The sequence below is a fragment of the Lissotriton helveticus genome, chromosome 3_1, assembly GCF_964261635.1.
Source record: "Lissotriton helveticus chromosome 3_1, aLisHel1.1, whole genome shotgun sequence".
NCBI classification, from domain to species: domain Eukaryota; kingdom Metazoa; phylum Chordata; class Amphibia; order Caudata; family Salamandridae; genus Lissotriton; species Lissotriton helveticus.
The window spans coordinates 21,319,789-21,336,107 of record NC_136061.1 but is presented as its reverse complement, the minus strand read 5'-3'; the positions used below and the strand labels follow the sequence as shown (position 1 = coordinate 21,336,107).

General features: G+C 52.0%; 1 protein-coding gene across 1 annotated transcript in view; it reads left to right on the top strand.

The window, feature by feature from the left end:
- The window catches only part of LOC144822056 (unconventional myosin-X-like), a 618,454-nt gene that overhangs the window by 498,376 nt on the left and 103,759 nt on the right, over positions 1 to 16,319 (top strand). Inside the window, exon 27 of the mRNA XM_078679130.1 lies at positions 2,747 to 2,842. Within this exon, the coding sequence (XP_078535256.1) occupies positions 2,747 to 2,842 (96 nt within the window). The remainder of the gene's footprint in view (positions 1 to 2,746; positions 2,843 to 16,319) is intronic.

Sequence of the window (16,319 nt, the reverse complement as noted above, 5' to 3'; positions counted from 1 at the left end):
GACTCCACCGGATCGGCCTATAACGACTCCACCGGATCGGCCTATAACGACTCCACCTGATCGGGAAGCTGGATGGACAGGAGATGTTATTGAGCAGCGTGTACGCGCCTAATGTGGCCCAATAACAGTTCCTGGCATGTATTTGGCACTGATGTCGAGATGGTCCCACCTGCCGTGGTTCACTGGGAGAGACTTTAACTGTGGACTGGACCCACTCATCCATCGGTCCTCCCTATTTCTCCCATCGCTTGGGCAGTGATACACTGGTTAATTCTAGTCCCTATGCTGTCTGAACGTTACATGACCGCTCTAGCAGACGGACACCTGCCACTTTCCATCAGAGAAGGCGCTCTTAGTGCTGCAGAACTTTGGGAGACAGCAGGGGAGGGCAGGCTGGGCAATCTTTTCCAAGGCAGAGCAATTATCCGGTTTCATTTACTGTTGGAACAAACAGACCTCCCGGCAGGTCAGCCCCTAACACATAGCAGTCTTGTGGCAAAGATGGAGCATCTGTGGGGCATTACAGACATGGAACCGACCTCCCTACCCCCTGATGCAGACCCTGTACATACTGGGAAATAGACGCCGACTGATCGCCTGGCTCACGAATGCGATTTCCTATAAGGCACATCATCCATTAGCGCCTCTACGGCACACCTGAGAACAGGATATTAGCTGTGCACTGTCCACAAAGGAGTGGTGAGAGCACTGGGCTACCTTTGTAAGGTCTCTGGCAGTGCCTGGTTTCAGTCCTGTACAATATGTTGAACAGAGCCTATTTAACGCCAGCCAAATTACATAGAATATATCCTGTAGTGGCACTGGAATGCTGTCGCCCCCCTCTAGCAAATATGTTACATATAATTAGGAATCGTCCATGAGCTCGTAGGTTGTGGACGGAGGTCTGTAAGAACCTTGCCCATATTACGTGCTGGTCCAACATAGACGGCACGGCCAGTTGCATGCTGGGCCTTTACAGGTGCAGAAAAGCTGGTGGCGCCATAAACATCTTAGTAGACCTCATAGTAGACCTCTCATTGATGCTTGTTAGACCAACAATTATCGCAGTCGGAAAGCCACTGCGCTCCCAGTGGTGAGGGTTGAAGGCTCGATAAGGTGAGGTAGAGGCGCCTTTTTGGAGGAGCGCTTTGATCGCTTCCTTGAGGAGGGTGAGGTGACCTTCGCTGATGAGCCGTGAGCATGAGGAGGAAGTGGACAGTATTTTCTATTTTCTAGAGGGTCTCCACTAAAACGTTGCCCTCATCCATTAAGACGTGTATGTCAAATTTATGACAGCGGGTCGGTGTCCGAATTACGGCAAGATACGTTCTGGTATCATCTGGTGATGATAACTTGGCTGGCTATGTTTCCAAATCTGCATCATCCACTTGGTCAACATTGTAGTCATCCCTGTCCCCTGCCCCAGCAGGCTGCTTTTAAGGGTCTTCCTCCCCATAAGGGTTACCTGGGTCAGAATAAGAATGCACAGACCTGTCAGGAGCTACTGGTGGAGGTGGAAGGAGGTTTGAAGAAGGGTGTGTTGGTGGTGGAGGTGCAGGTACAGATGGAGAGGGTGGTGGTGGTGCGGGAAGAGATGATGATGGTTGTGGTGATGGTGCAGAAGGAGATGGTAGTGGTGGTGCAGGAGGAGGTACTGGTGGTGGAGATGCAGGAGGAGATGGTGGGGCTTGTAGCCATGCCCTCATCCTACTTGGGCACCAGATGCCAGGGAGCATCAAAGGCATGGTTGATAGTTTTCCTGGGAACAGCTTGTCCGAAGTCTTGCCAGTTTCTGGGTGCATGAAGAGACGCTTCTGCCCTGCATCACACTCATCTACCATCCTCTCCAGGATGGGGGCCTTTGATTCCTCTGATATCCCCATGGAAGGGCCCTCTCTGTCATCTCAGCGCATGGTCTGGGCAGCACTCTGTGTGGCGATTTTGGCTCTGAAGTGTGGTGGGTCTGCCCCCTTCTGATTAGGGGTGGTCTCGGAATGTCTCGGCTCGACGCCCTTCGGTGGGAGCTTGCTCGTCTCCAAGGCCTTGTCTCTATGCTGACAGGAGCTGGAGAGCAGCAGTATGCCGGAGGCTTGAATTTTCATTCTGCCCTGCTCCCAGCTCTATGCCGGACTCATGTGGGGTGGTGCTCTGCCTCAGCATGGGGACCTTTATGTGAGCAGACCTTCAGCCCGCGGCTATGTGCCCAAGTAAAGCTCACTCTCCTCAATGTCTTCTTGGTACGGGGCTCAGTTTGTGTAGATGCCGTAGATGCTCCGTCTTGATTTTCGTAAGTGGAGGATCCCGAGGGCAATGTCTCTGGGCTGGTCGTCGGGTGGACCAGGAGGATTCAGGAGGGTCTACCTCGATTGCGGGTGGGTCCTGTTCGCTGAAAATGTTGAAATGTTGGATGTCTTGGAGGATGACTGCTGCTGTATTGGTGAGTGTGCCACATGCCTTTCACTTCGGTTCCTCAAGGCCTTCTTATACCAAAATTTGAGACACAATTCCAGGAAGTTCTGGTGCAGGGACCCTGTAAGTCTGCACACAGGGTGGCTCGTGTGGCTTGCTGCCCTGTGCACATTAGGCCTGGGGAGGTTTTGTGCCGGTTCGTTGGACTCTTCCGTTGCTGTGATTGTTTCCTGAGGGCTCCTTTGCCTTTGGTTCTGGTGACTGAAGTTTTTTTTTTTCTTTGGTGATTCCTTGTCCTTTTGTAATTAATAACCAGCAGAACTTATATATCTTTCAGAGAAATCATTGACATTCATGAGAAGGAGAATGCTTTGGACATCGTCACCAACGACCGGGTTTACCACATTGTGGCGGAGTCACCGGAAGACGCCAGGTACCAGCATACACCTACGCACAACGTATGTCAGCCACATTCACACCTCTGACCACCTGTTTCTGCCAGGGCTGAGCATCACACAGCGGGCATCTCTTGCAGACACTCACTTGACTCCCCAAATCTAGGCTTTCCCTCCTGAATGCAGCTCTGGACCCAGCAGCCGGCTTATCTCTAACCCATATAAGACAGACCACATCTAACCCTTCCTAAAATCACTACACTGGCTTCCGATAGACGATGGATTCTAAGAACTGCTCTATCTATATATATAAAAACGAATGTATGTCTGTCTGTCTGTCTGTCCTTTATGCATTACTACACCATTCATCCGATCGCCATGAAACTTTGGGAAGTTGAGTACACTCCCGCGAAGGTTTCTGGCATAAAAATGTTTTAAATATCGGCCCCTCAGGGCCCTCATAATCTTTCGAATTGTACGCACCAGATGGAAAAACAACAAATCGTGTATCCACAAGCACTCGAATAAATAAATAGAAATAAAACCGCATTCATCCGATCGCCAGGAGACTTTGGGAAGTTGTTGAGTACACTCCCGCATAGGTTTCTGGCATAACATTTTTTAAAATATCGGCCCCCCAGGGACCTCATAATCTTTCGAATACTGATGTACCCACCAGACGGAAAACCAAAAAATCGTGTATCCACAAGCACTCAAATAAATAAATAGAATCAAAACGCCACTTTGAAATGTTTTCCATATTAAAATGAATACGTTTCAATAAAAATGACACAATGTAAATTGAATGTTATCATAACGAGTTTCCTTAAATTTCCTTTCTTCGGAGATCGCAGCAACGCGCGACGGGTAAGCTAGTCACTTATAAACGCCTTACACCAGAACTACCTGAAATACTTAGTGTGAAAATGAGAAGTCTTAGAGAAAAACAGAAATTCAATCATGACACATGTAAAGTAAAAGTAATTCGTGGAAAATTTAGAGATTCAAGGAACAAATCGAAAGACTGACATTCAATGTACATCACCACTAAGAGCCCCTACACCTCCCAGTCCTACACACGCATATTTTAGTCAAGGGCCTTCACACGTGCCAGGTATTCATTAGCCAAGGCCTTTAATACTCACAGCCAGCTCCCCAAAAGTGTCTTTAGGCCTCACACCACTCCCAGACCCATCTTGCCTCCAGCCCTTTAGCGCTCGCCAATAAAAAGTCCATCTCTTGTAGAGGCATGGATGGTGGGACCAACTTATCTAAGAGGAAACATCACTCCATCAAACTTAGATGAATGATCAGACGAGGGGAGCAAGGTTTCTACATTCACTTTACACACCTAGGTTCTAAATCGTTGCCCATGAGAGATTCCCACTGTTTGTGTATTTGTCTTTGTGTCCGTTATGTTTTTCCTGTATTTGCTAAAGGGACTAGTGTTGGTAAATAACATGGATTTTAAAAACATTATACATTATTGCTGTGTCAGAAACATAAACGCTCCTGAAATTGGGCAGTTCTTGTTTGATACATAGTCATATTACCCCATAATGCATTGCACTTAAACTCATACGACATCACAAATGATTTCATTGTTGACACGACTGGCGGCATCACATATCCCTTCACCATTGACTTCACTGGATTAATGACCATTAACTCTGAACGTTCACTAGGCTTAACTTTTGGCCATGCCCAGCATGCTCTACACAGAACCGTAGCCTCACCCTACACAGATCTGCAGCCTCTCCTCGCCGCGCTCTAAACATCCGCAGCCTTGCCTCGCTCTACACAGATCCGCAGCCTCGCCTCGCTCTGCACAGATCCACGGCCTTGCCTCTCTCTACACAGATCCGCAGCCTCTCCTCGTCGCGCTCTACACATCCGCAGCCTCGCCTTCCTCTACACATCGCAGCCTTGCCTCTCTCTACACAGATCCGCAGCCTCGCCTCGCTCTACACAGATCCGCAGCCTCGCCTCGCTCTACACAGATCCGCAGCCTCGCCTCGCTCTGCACAGATCCACGGCCTTGCCTCTCTCTACACAGATCCGCAGCCTCTCCTCGTCGCGCTCTACACATCCGCAGCCTCGCCTTCCTCTACACATCGCAGCCTTGCCTCTCTCTACACAGATCCGCAGCCTCTCCTCGCCGCGCTCTACACATCCACAGCCTCGCCTCGCTCTACACAGAATCTCAGCCTCACCCTACACAGATCCGCAGCCTCTCCTCGGCGCGCTCTACACATCGCAGCCTTGCCTCGCTCTACACAGATCCGCAGCCTCACCCTACACAGATCCCCAGCCTCTCCTCGCTGCGCTCTACACATCCGCAGCCTCGCCTCGCTCTACACATCCGCAGCCTCGCCTCGCTCTACACAGATCCGCAGCCTCACCCTACACAGATCCGCAGCCTCTCCTCGCCGCGCTCTACACATCCGCAGCCTTGCCTCGCTCTACACATCCGCAGCCTCGCCTCGCTCTACACAGATCCGCAGCCTCTCCTCGCCGCACTCTACACATCCGCAGCCTCGCCTCGCTCTACACATCGCAGCCTCGCCTCGCTCCACACATCGCAGCCTCGCCTCGCTCCACACATCGCAGCCTCGCCTCGCTCCGCACATCGCAGCCTCGCCTCGCTCCACACATCGCAGCCTCGCCGCACTCTACACATCCGCAGCCTCGCCGCACTCTACACATCCGCAGCCTCGCCGCGCTCTACACAGATCCGCAGCCTCGCCTCGCTCTACACAGATCCGCAGCCTCGCCTCGCTCTACACAGATCCGCAGCCTCGCCTCGCTCTACACAGATCCACGGCCTCGCCTCGCTCTACACAGATCCGCAGCCTCGCCTCGCTCTACACAGATCCGCAGCCTCGCCTCGCTCTGCACAGATCCACGGCCTTGCCTCGCTCTACACAGATCCGCAGCCTCGCCTCGCTCTGCACAGATCCACGGCCTTGCCTCTCTCTACACAGATCCGCAGCCTCTCCTCGTCGCGCTCTACACATCCGCAGCCTCGCCTTCCTCTACACATCGCAGCCTTGCCTCTCTCTACACAGATCCGCAGCCTCTCCTCGCCGCGCTCTACACATCCACAGCCTCGCCTCGCTCTACACAGAATCTCAGCCTCACCCTACACAGATCCGCAGCCTCTCCTCGGCGCGCTCTACACATCGCAGCCTTGCCTCGCTCTACACAGATCCGCAGCCTCACCCTACACAGATCCCCAGCCTCTCCTCGCTGCGCTCTACACATCCGCAGCCTCGCCTCGCTCTACACATCCGCAGCCTCGCCTCGCTCTACACAGATCAGCAGCCTCGCCTCGCTCTACACAGATCAGCAGCCTCACCCTACACAGATCCGCAGCCTCTCCTCGCCGCGCTCTACACATCCGCAGCCTTGCCTCGCTCTACACATCTGCAGCCTCGCCTCGCTCTACACAGATCCGCAGCCTCTCCTCGCCGCACTCTACACATCCGCAGCCTCGCCTCGCTCTACACATCGCAGCCTCGCCTCGCTCTACACATCGCAGCCTCGCCTCGCTCCACACATCGCAGCCTCGCCTCGCTCCGCACATCGCAGCCTCGCCTCGCTCCGCACATCGCAGCCTCGCCTCGCTCCACACATCGCAGCCTCGCCGCACTCTACACATCCGCAGCCTCGCCGCACTCTACACATCCGCAGCCTCGCCGCGCTCTACACAGATCCGCAGCCTCGCCTCGCTCTACACAGATCCGCAGCCTCGCCTCGCTCTACACAGATCCGCAGCCTCGCCTCGCTCTACACAGATCCGCAGCCTCGCCTCGCTCTACACAGATCCGCAGCCTCGCCTCGCTCTGCACAGATCCACGGCCTTGACTCGCTCTACACAGATCCGCAGCCTCGCCTCGCTCTACACAGATCCGCAGCCTCGCCTCGCTCTACACATCTGCAGCCTCGCCGTGCTCTACACATCTGCAGCCTCGCCGCGCTCTACACATCTGCAGCCTCGCCGCGCTCTACACATCTGCAGCCTCGCGGCGCTCTACACATCTGCAGCCTCGCGGCGCTCTACACATCTGCAGCCTCGCCGCGCTCTACACATCTGCAGCCTCGCCGCGCTCTACACATCTGTAGCCTCGCCGCGCTCTACTCATCTGCAGCCTCGCCGCGCTCTACACATCTGCAGCCTTGCCTCGCTCTACACAGAACCGCAGCCTCACCCTACACAGATCCCCAGCCTCTCCTCGCTGCGCTCTACACATCCGCAGCCTCGCCTCTCTCTACACAGATCCGCCGCGTCGCCTCGCCTCTCTCTACACATCCGCAGCCTCGCTCTACACATCGCAGCCTTGCCTCTCTACACCCCTCTTTTGAACATCTCACTAGATATCCTCTTGAGGACAGGCGCCAAGGCCCCTCTTGTGAACATCTGACTAGATCTCCTCTTGAGGACAGGTACCCAGGCCCCTCTTGTGAACATGTGACTAGATCTCCTCTTGTGAACATGTGACTAGATCTCCTCTTGCAGACAGGTGCCCAGACCCCTCTTGTGAACATGTGACTAGATCTCCTCTTGAGGACAGGTGTCCAGACCCCTCTTGTGAACATGCGACTAGATCTCCTCTTGAGGACAGGTGTCCAGACCCCTCTTGTGAACATGTGACTAGATCTCCTCTTGAGGACAGGTGCCCAGACCCCTCTTGTGAACATGTGACTAGATCTCCTCTTGAGAACAGGTGCCCAGACCCCTCCCGTGAACATGTGACTAGATCTCCTCTTGAGGACAGGTGCCCAGACCCCTCCCGTGAACATGTGACTAGATCTCCTCTTGATGAAAGGTGCCCAGACCCCTCTTGTGAACATCTGACTAGATCTCCTCTTCAGGACAGGTGCCCAGACCCCTCTTGTGAACATCTGACTAGATCTCCTCTTGAGGACAGGTTCCCAGACCCCTCTTGTGAACATATGACTAGATCTCCTCTTGAGGACAGGTGCCTAGACCCCTCTTGTGAACATGTGACTAGATCTCCTCTTGAGTACAGGTGCCCAGACCCCTCTTGTGAACATGTGACTAGATCTCCTCTTGAGGACAGGTTCCCAGACCCCCTCTTGTAGGCATGTGACCGGATCTCCTCTTGAGGACAGGTGCCCAGACCCCTCTTGTGAACATGTGACTAGATCTCCTCTTGCAGACAGGTGCCCAGACCCCTCTTGTGAACATGTGACTAGATCTCCTCTTGAGGACAGGTGCCCAGGCCCCTCTTGTGAACATGTGACTAGATCTCCTCTTGAGGACAGGCGCCCAGACCCCTCTTGTGAACATGTGATTAGATCTCCTCTTGAGGACAGGTGTCCAGACCCCTCTTGTGAACATGTGACTAGATCTCCTCTTGAGGACAGGTGCCCAGACTCCTCTTGTGAACATGTGACTAGATCTCCTCTTGAGGACAGGTGTCCAGACCCCTCTTGTGAACATGCGACTAGATCTCCTCTTGAGGACTGGTGTTCTGACCCCTCTTGTGAACATGCGACTAGATCTCCTCTTGAGGACAGGTGTCCAGACCCCTCTTGTGAACATGTGACTAGATCTCCTCTTGAGGACAGGTGCCCTGGCCCCTCTTGTGAACATGTGACTAGATCTCCTCTTGAGGACAGTTGCCCAGACCCCTCTTGTGAACATGTGACTAGATTTCCTCTTGAGGACAGGTGTCCAGACCCCTCTTGTGAACATGTGACTAGATTTCCTCTTGAGGACAGGTGTCCAGACCCCTCTTGTGAACATGTGACTAGATTTCCTCTTGAGGACAGGTGCCCAGGCCCCTCTTGTGAACATGTGACTAGATCTCCTCTTGAGGACCGGTGCCCAGACCCCTCTTGTGAACATGTGACTAGATCTCCTCTTGAGGACAGTGTCCAGACCCCTCTTGTGAACATCTAACTAGATCTCCTCTTTACGACAGGTGTCCAGACCCCTCTTGTGAACATGTGACTAGATCTCCTCTTGAGGAAAGGTGTCCAGACCCCTCTTGTGAACATCTAACTAGATCTCCTCTTGAGGAAAGGTGTCCAGACCTCTCTTATTAACATGTGACTAGATCTCCTCTTGCAGACAGGTGCCCAGACCCCTCTTGTGAACATGTGACTAGATCTCCTCTTGAGGACAGGTGCCCAGACCCCTCTTGTGAACATGTGACTAGATCTCCTCTTGAGGACAGGTGCCCAGACCCCTCTTGTGAACATGTGACTAGATCTCCTCTTGAGGACAGGTGCCCAGACCCCTCTTGTGAACATGTGACTAGATCTCCTCTTGAGGAAAGGTGTCCAGACCCCTCTTGTGAACATCTGACTAGATCTCCTCTTGAGGACAGGTGCCCAGACCCCTCTTGTGAACATCTAACTAGATCTCCTCTTGAGGACAGGTGTCCTGACCCATCTTGTGAACATCTGACTAGATCTCCTCTTGATGACAGGTGTCCAGATTCCTCTTCTGAACATCTAAATAGATCTCCTCTTGAGGAAAGGTGTCCAGACCCCTCTTGTGAACATGTGACTAAATCTCCTCTTGAGGACAGGTGCCCAGACCCCTCTTGTGAACATGCGACTAGATCTCCTCTTGAGGAAAGGTGTCCAGACCCCTCTTGTGAACATCTAACTAGATCTCCTCTTGAGGAAAGGTGTCCAGACCTCTCTTATGAACATGTGACTAGATCTCCTCTTGCAGACAGGTGCCCAGACCCCTCTTGTGAACATGTGACTAGATCTCCTCTTGAGGACAGGTGCCCAGACCCCTCTTGTGAACATGTGACTAGATCTCCTCTTGAGGACAGGTGCCCAGACCCCTCTTGTGAACATGTGACTAGATCTCCTCTTGAGGAAAGGTGTCCAGACCTCTCTTATGAACATGTGACTAGATCTCCTCTTGCAGACAGGTGCCCAGACCCCTCTTGTGAACATGTGACTAGATCTCCTCTTGAGGACAGGTGCCCAGGCCCCTCTTGTGAACATGTGACTAGATCTCCTCTTGAGGACAGGTGCCCAGACCCCTCTTGTGAACATGTGACTAGATCTCCTCTTGAGGACAGGTGCCCAGGCCCCTCTTGTGAACATGTGACTAGATCTCCTCTTGAGGACAGGTGTCCAGACCCCTCCTGTGAACATGTGACTAGATTTCCTCTTGAGGACAGGTGTCCAGACCCCTCTTGTGAACATGTGACTAGATCTCCTCTTGAGGACAGGTGTCCAGACCCCTCTTGTGAACATGTGACTAGATCTCCTCTTGAGGACCGGTGCCCAGACCCCTCTTGTGAACATGCGACTAGATCTCCTCTTGAGGACCGGTGTTCTGATCCCTCTTGTGAACATGTGACTAGATCTCCTCTTGAGGACAGTGTCCAGACCCCTCTTGTGAACATCTAACTAGATCTCCTCTTTACGACAGGTGTCCAGACCCCTCTTGTGAACATGCGACTAGATCTCCTCTTGAGGACTGGTGTTCTGACCCCTCTTGTGAACATGCGACTAGATCTCCTCTTGAGGACAGGTGTCCAGACCCCTCTTGTGAACATGTGACTAGATATCCTCTTGAGGACAGGTGCCCTGGCCCCTCTTGTGAACATGTGACTAGATCTCCTCTTGAGGACAGTTGCCCAGACCCCTCTTGTGAACATGTGACTAGATCTCCTCTTGAGGACAGGTGCCCAGACCCCTCTTGTGAACATGTGACTAGATCCCCTCTCGAGGACAGGTGTTCAGACCCCTCTTGTGAACATCTAACTAGATCTCCTCTTAAGGACAGGTGCCCAGACACCTCTTGTGAACATGTGACTAGATCTCCTCTTGAGGACAGGTGTCCAGACCCCTCTTGTGAACATGTGACTAGATCTCCTCTTGAGGGCAGGTGCCCAGACCCCTCTTGTGAACATCTGACTAGATCTCCTCTTGAGTACAGGTGTCCAGGCCCCTCTTGTGAACATGTGACTAGATCTCCTCTTGGAGACAGGTGCCCAGACCCCTCTTGTGAACATGTGACTAGATCTCCTCTTGAGGACAGGTGCCCAGGCCCCTCTTGTGAACATGTGACTAGATCTCCTCTTGAGGACAGGTGCCCAGACCCCTCTTGTGAACATGTGACTAAATCTCCTCTTGAGGACAGGTGCCCAGACCCCTCTTGTGAACATGCGACTAGATCTCCTCTTGAGGACTGGTGTTCTGACCCCTCTTGTGAACATGTGACTAGATCTCCTCTTGAGGACAGGTGCCCAGGACCCTCTTGTGAACATGTGACTAGATCTCCTCTTGAGGACAGGTGCCCAGACCCCTCTTGTGAACATGCGACTAGATCTCCTCTTGATGACCGGTGTTCTGACCCCTCTTGTGAACATGTGACTAGATCTCCTCTTGAGGACAGTGTCCATACCCCTCTTGTGAACATCTAACTAGATCTCCTCTTTACGACAGGTGCCCAGACACCTCTAGTGAACATGTGACTAGATCTCCTCTTGAGGACAGGTGTCCAGACCCCTCTTGTGAACATGTGACTAGATCGCCTCTTGAGGGCAGGTGTTCTGACCCCTCTTGTGAACATATGACTAGATCTCCTCTTGAGGACAGGTGCCCAGACCCCTCTTGTGAGCATCTGACTAGATCTCCTCTTGAGGACAGGTGTCCTGACCCCTCTTGTGAACATCTGACTCGATCTCCTCTTTAAGACAGGTGTCCTGACCCCTCATGTGAACATCTGACTAGATCTCTTCTTGAGGACAGGTGTCCTTGACCCCTCTTGTGAACATCTGACTCGATCTCCTCTTTAGGACAATTGTCCTGACCCCTCTTGTTAACATGTGACTAGATCTCCTCTTGAGGACAGGTGTCCTGACCCCTCTTGTGAACATCTGACTAGATCTCCTCTTGAGGACAGGTGTCCAGATTCCTCTTCTGAACATCTAAATAGATCTCCTCTTGAGGAAAGGTGTCCAGACCCCTCTTGTGAACATCTGACTAGATCTCCTCTTGAGGACAGGTGCCCAGACCCCTCTTGTGAACATGCGACTAGATCTCCTCTTGAGGAAAGGTGTCCAGACCCCTCTTGTGAACATCTAACTAGATCTCCTCTTGAGGAAAGGTGTCCAGACCTCTCTTATGAACATGTGACTAGATCTCCTCTTGCAGACAGGTGCCCAGACCCCTCTTGTTAACATGTGACTAGATCTCCTCTTGAGGACAGGTGCCCAGGCCCCTCTTGTGAACATGTGACTAGATCTCCTCTTGAGGACAGGTGCCCAGACCCCTCTTGTGAACATGTGACTAGATCTCCTCTTGAGGACAGGTGTCCAGACCCCTCTTGTGAACATCTGACTAGATCTCCTCTTGAGGACAGGTGCCCAGACCCCTCTTGTGAACATGTGACTAGATCTCCTCTTGAGGACAGGTGCCCAGACCCCTCTTGTGAACATGTGACTAGATCTCCTCTTGAGGACAGGTGCCCAGACACCTCTTGTGAACATGTGACTAGATCTCCTCTTGAGGACAGGTGCCCAGGCCCCTCTTGTGAACATGTGACTAGATCTCCTCTTGAGGACAGGTGCCCAGACCCCTCTTGTGAACATGAGACTAGATCTCCTCTTGAGGACTGGTGTCCAGACCCCTCTTGTGAACATGTGACTAAATCTCCTCTTGAGGACAGGTGCCCAGACCCCTCTTGTGAACATGTGACTAGATCTCCTCTTGAGGACTGGTGTTCTGACCCCTCTTGTGAACATGTGACTAGATCTCCTCTTGAGGACAGGTGCCCAGGCCCCTCTTGTGAACATGTGACTAGATCTCCTCTTGAGGACAGGTGTCCAGACCCCTCTTGTGAACATGTGACTAGATCTCCTCTTGAGGACAGGTGTCCAGACCCCTCTTGTGAACATGTGACTAGATCCCCTCTTGAGGACAGGTGTTCAGACCCCTCTTGTGAACATCTAACTAGATCTCCTCTTAAGGACAGGTACCCAGACACCTCTTGTGAACATGTGACTAGATCTCCTCTTGAGGAGAGGTGTCCAGACCCCTCTTGTGAACATGTGACTAGATCTCCTCTTGAGGGCAGGTGCCCAGACCCCTCTTGTGAACATCTGACTAGATCTCCTCTTGAGTACAGGTGTCCAGGCCCCTCTTGTGAACATGTGACTAGATCTCCTCTTGCAGACAGGTGCCCAGACCCCTCTTGTGAACATGTGACTAGATCTCCTCTTGAGGACCGGTTCTCTGACCCCTCTTGTGAACATGTGACTAGATCTCCTCTTGAGGACAGTGTCCAGACCCCTCTTGTGAACATCTAACTAGATCTCCTCTTTACGACAGGTGTCCAGACCCCTCTTGTGAACATGTGACTAGATCCCCTCTTGAGGACAGGTGTTCAGACCCCTCTTGTGAACATCTAACTAGATCTCCTCTTGAGGGCAGGTGCCCAGACCCCTCTTGTGAACATCTGACTAGATCTCCTCTTGAGTACAGGTGTCCAGGCCCCTCTTGTGAACATGTGACTAGATCTCCTCTTGCAGACAGGTGCCCAGACCCCTCTTGTGAACATGTGACTAGATCTCCTCTTGAGGACAGGTGCCCAGGCCCCTCTTGTGAACATGTGACTAGATCTCCTCTTGAGGACAGGTGCCCAGACCCCTCTTGTGAACATGCAACTAGATCTCCTCTTGAGGACTGGTGTTCTGACCCCTCTTGTGAACATGTGACTAGATCTCCTCTTGAGGACAGGTGCCCAGGCCCCTCTTGTGAACATGTAACTAGATCTCCTCTTGAGGACAGGTGCCCAGACCCCTCTTGTGAACATGTGACTAGATCTCCTCTTGAGGACAGGTGCCCAGACCCCTCTTGTGAACATCTAACTAGATCTCCTCTTGAAGACAGATGCCCAGACCCCTCTTGTGAACATCTGACTAGATCTCCTCTTGAGAACAGGTGCCCAGACCCCTCTTGTGAACATCTAACTAGATCTCCTCTTGAGGAAAGGTGTCCAGACCCCTCTTGTGAACATCTGACTCGATCTCCTCTTGAGGACAGGTGTCCAGACCCCTCTTGTGAACATGCGACTAGATCTCCTCTTGAGGACTGGTGTTCTGACCCCTCTTGTGAACATGTGACTAGATCTCCTCTTGAGGACAGGTGCCCAGACCCCTCTTGTGAACATGTGACTAGATCTCCTCTTGAGGAAAGGTGTCCAGACCCCTCTTGTGAACATCTGACTAGATCTCCTCTTGAGGAAAGGTGTCCAGACCTCTCTTGTGAACATGTGACTAGATCTCCTTTTGAGGACAGGTGTTCAGACCCCTCTTGTGAACATCTGACTAGATCTCCTCTTGAGGCCAGGTGCCCAGGTCCCTCTTGTCTGTTTAAAACAACAAGGGAACCCATTCGGTTATCCGGGGACCGTGGGTAGCTTTAATCTAGAAACAACAATGGTCCCCAAGAATATGTAGATTCAGAATCAGATAAAACAAGAGTCCACAATGGGAGCTATATTGGCCACTGTCCAGCCGGACAGGGTAATTTATTTTTTACAATAGAACAAATACAACAGACACCACGGAGATTAACAAAACGAGGACCTATTTCAACACCTAAATTTCCCTGAAAAACCCCCCGACCCTTATGGGCGGTTGTGTGTTTAAATGTATATACCAGGCAAGCAAATGTATGTATTGTTAGTCCTGATGATGATCCCACAATATTGAGCATAAGGGATCGAAACGTCGACTTGTTTTAAGTGTTTTCACAGCCTCACTATTATGTCTGATTTACGCTGTGTCTAGCACTTGTATTGGCACTACTTTCAATCTCTACTGAATTACAAGTGGCCAACTATGCTCCTTCTTGCCTAAAAACTCTCCCTGTTTGTTCCCAAAAACGGTACAGGACTGTGCCCTTCCACACCCCAATATTTGTTCTATTGTAAAAAATAAATTACCCTGTCCGGCTGGACAGTGGCCAATATAGCTCCCATTGTGGACTCTTGTTTTATCTGATTCTGAATCTACATATTCTTGGGGACCATTGTTGTTTCTAGATTACAGGTCCCTCTTGTCAGCACGTGACCAGATGGCATTCTTCTTTATTTCCGGCCTGATCTCCTTGTAGGTCTTTACCCGCCATGTTACCAGATCCCCTCTTGTGGACAGTGTCCAGATTATATCTTGTGGAAATGTGGTTCCTGTGGACACGTGACAAGACTTTACTGTGAGCATGTGACCAGATCCCCCTTGTAAATATGACTAGATATCCTCTTTAGGACCGGTGCCCAGATCCCCTCTTTGTGGGCACGTGACCAGATCTCCTCTTGAGGACAGACCCCCTTTTGTGGGCACGTGACCAGATCTCATTCTTGTGCTTTTCCCTCCAGATCTCTCCTTAGCCCCCCTTCCTCTTGCATCCCAGGCTTGCCCTGGCCTCCATCTTGTATCCCTCCCTCTTGCGGCTGCAGAGACGCCGAGAACACATTGTCCTGGAAATGTGTGATCTGAAGTTTGGCGCTTGATTTATTTCTCGCATGTGGAGCTGAACAAAGCGGTTCATTCATGGGCTTGAGGGGGGCGTGTCCTGGGCACAGTCCAGCAGACAGAGTGGAACAGCCCCCCCCCCCCCCCCCCCCGAGCTCTCTGCCACTTGATAAACCCTCGCACTGTAAACAGGGGGATTACTCACGTCCTCCCCGGGCACGCGTCCAGCGCCCGGTGCCAGTCTGGGCGGTTCACTGAGCTGGCACCTGCTGCCCTGGCAGCCTCAGGAGTGTCCCTGCGTGTTTGTGGCCCTTGGAGAGGTGTGACTGTGGGACCAGCGGTGTGCCAGGGGCCCGGCGGGGTCAGCCTCTGGGGTCTTGTTCTGTGAACCCCAAGAAGGGTGCACTGTGTGCCCCATGACACCCCGCTCTTTCGCTCTCTTTTATACTTTATTTATAGGTCGGAGGGTAGGCCGGGCCTTTTGATGTCACTAAAATAATGTCTATAATATACTTACTTATAGGGGCTTTCAGCCAGCCCTCTCCAGCTATTGGTCTTTTATTTTCCTATTCACATTCTCTCCACCCCCCCCCCCCCAGTAAACAGCGGGTCCGCCCCCCTCAGCCATTGGCTGACTCCACTCTGAGTGATGGCTTCTGCCGTCTCACAAGCAGCGCACCCTCACACAAACTTATTTTCTTAAGTGCCCGGAACTACTATGGTAATGTGTGTTTTCTGAGACAAAAAAGTAGTTTTCCTTTTAGTTGCTTATTTTATAGATTGATTGGGGCTGGCAGCATCCCCAACAGCACAATAAAGTTATTGCAAAAACCACGACTAAACAAAACAAACATTGATAAAGCCAAAAAAGCTGGCGCCCACTCACAGACCGGTTAGGTTTGCCAGTGTGTCTTCGGTTGACTCCATTCATCCTTCACGCTTTTGCTTTCTTCAGCATTACTGTTTTCATTCCTTCCTCCAGTTCTTGCTCTCCCTCCTTTTTCATTCCTTCCTCCAGGTCTTGCTCTCCCTC